Source organism: Nicotiana tabacum, chromosome 4 (assembly GCF_000715075.1).
Source record: "Nicotiana tabacum cultivar K326 chromosome 4, ASM71507v2, whole genome shotgun sequence".
Taxonomy (NCBI): Eukaryota; Viridiplantae; Streptophyta; class Magnoliopsida; order Solanales; family Solanaceae; genus Nicotiana; species Nicotiana tabacum.
The window spans coordinates 92,078,811-92,081,121 of NC_134083.1; the positions used below are offsets into that span (position 1 = coordinate 92,078,811).

At 42.8% G+C, this 2,311-nt stretch overlaps 1 protein-coding gene across 1 annotated transcript; it reads right to left on the bottom strand.

The window, feature by feature from the left end:
* Positions 1–201: 201 nt before the first annotated feature.
* On the bottom strand, positions 202–1,974 carry LOC107785236 (putative acetyltransferase At3g50280). Its single transcript, XM_016606484.2, has one exon. It carries the CDS (start codon positions 1,832–1,834, stop codon positions 377–379), a length of 1,458 nt encoding a protein of 485 aa, XP_016461970.1. The 5' UTR covers positions 1,835–1,974; the 3' UTR covers positions 202–376.
* Positions 1,975–2,311: the final 337 nt, after the last annotated feature.

The following is a 2,311-nucleotide window of genomic DNA, read 5'->3' on the forward strand; positions in this document are numbered from 1 at the left end:
AGCAAGGTAGGAGTTTTTTGAGGGAAGGATGCCGAGGGTCATTTGAAAACAGCCTCTCTATCCCAAGGTAGGAGTAAAGTGGGATTATACTGGGTTATTGTTGTAATATTTTAATTGAAGCCATTTATTATCCTTCTTCATATCAACCTTTTCTGTATCAATTATTAGAGGCCTATTTCATTGTTTCAAATAAAAATCAAGGAAAACAAAATGCTAACATCACGTTGAAAACTTGCTAATACAAATTAATTAGATTAATTTTGTAATAATAAAACCAAATAGAGTAATTAATCACCACAACATTAGCTACTATGTAACATCCTCATCAACACTTAATCCACCCATCTTCCCCATCCCAATTAACGTAATCCAGCATTTAATACCCAGTAACAAATTGCATGAATTCCGGGTCGGATTCTAATCCATCCATTGTTTCAGGTGCCAACACCACCTCCAAATCAACGCTGCCGCCGCCTTCTCTTCCCGGAAACGCTGATATCTTGCCGTCAAATTTATTGGCCCACCCGCTCCGAACAGCGATGGGTCTGCCCCACCCGAAATCATTATCGTACATTGGAAATCTTGGGGAGCTTCCCATTGTGAGCATAGCTCCGTCGAAATTCCCTAGCGGGAAACACCGTGGGTCGCTCTCCCAATCCACTACGTACTTCCTCACCATACCGTTATCGTGCACCTTCACGTTCTTGTTCAATTGCTCCGCGCACCACCGCAAATCGTGAGATAAAACGTCACCGGCCGACGCGTAAGTCGGAATGCTCTGAATTGCGTTGCCGAAATATAAAGGATGGAGCTTTGGCTGGAGTCTATGCCGGCAATTAACGGCCATCCGAAATGTCGTCATTTTGGAAGCATGAAATTTCCTCGCACGTGTCACCGCACGCCAAAGCAATGCGCAAAGTGATTGAAATGATGAGATCTCAGCCGTTTGATTTTCAGTTATACCTTCCGTTTCTGTTTTCCTAACTGCATTCCTCAACCAAGTTAACGGCGTTATCTTGCCGTCAGATATTTTCAAGGGATCGTTACTCTGTTTCCCCATCAATTCAGCGATGTCAATTTCTCCGTCCACATTCCATTTGTGATTGTTGTTAGTCTTATCTTTCAGCCTTAGAATTGATTCCCTGCTGAAACTAAATATCCTTTCCCTCAAGGGTGCGTCCAAAGAGAAGGTAACCTTGGGCCCACCAGCCGGAATTTTAAGCACAGCCGGAGATATCAAAACAGAGTCACGGCTAAAGTCCGGTTGCCTCGTAATCCTCTTCACTCCCCTAGTCAATTCAGCGAATGTATTGAAGAAGTTCCATAACGATGTTCCATCGATAACGGCGTGGTTGACGGAGCAACCAATAAAGACACCGTCGGCTAACTCCGTAACTTGGACAGCAAGAAGAGGATTGATATGGCCTTGATAGCTCACAGTTCTGTCAAAAGTGAAGAACTCCTTGACATGGTCGGGGACGTCAATGGAACCAATGACGTCACGGACAAAAATGTGAGTAGCGGCGGCGTGAATGAAATCAGCGCCAGCATCATTGCAAGAAATGTAAACGTAGCCGTCAGAGTCAGTGACAAGGCGACCAGCCAGGGGAGGAAATTGAGTAAGAGTTTGAGAAAGGCTGCGTTTGAGGAGGGAAAGGAGGTCGGTGATGGAGAAAGGAGGACGAGTGAAAAGACCACCTTTCTGAATGTAGTGAGTAGAAAGCATAGGAAGGTCGGAAACTGAGAGTTTAAGGTCAGAGAGAGAAGATTTTTGGGAAGGGAAGATGGTGCATTTTGAGAGCAAAGTTACAACTCCCATGGTGGAACAAGGCATTGTTAATAACGTGTAGCTTGTTTAGATCTTTTGGATAAAGAGTTTTAATGGCGGCTTTGTTTGTGGAGAGAAACTCAGCAAGTTCTCACTTCGAATTAGGAGTGTAGTGAGGACTGAGGATGAATGAGTGAGTAGGAAGAGGGAGGCTTTATATAAGGTTGAGCGTTGGGAAGTCTTGGGACCTGGTTCATGCATTTGATTAGTGGGAGTTGCTGTTTATTGATTTTCTTCTCTTTTTATTTTTATTTTCCTTTTTGTTTTTGCTGATCTCTTTTCTCTCTCTTAGCAAATATTATGGAGTTGACCCAGCTAGTAGTTTGATTTTATATGGTGACTGATACCCAGATATATACTGGATGGCAGTGCCAAGCTACAAATAACTAAACTGAATAATTGGTGACAAATACTCAATTGGATATTAAAGTTTCTCATTCATTTCACCAGGAGGGTATTTAAAGTTCATGAATTTTTATATCA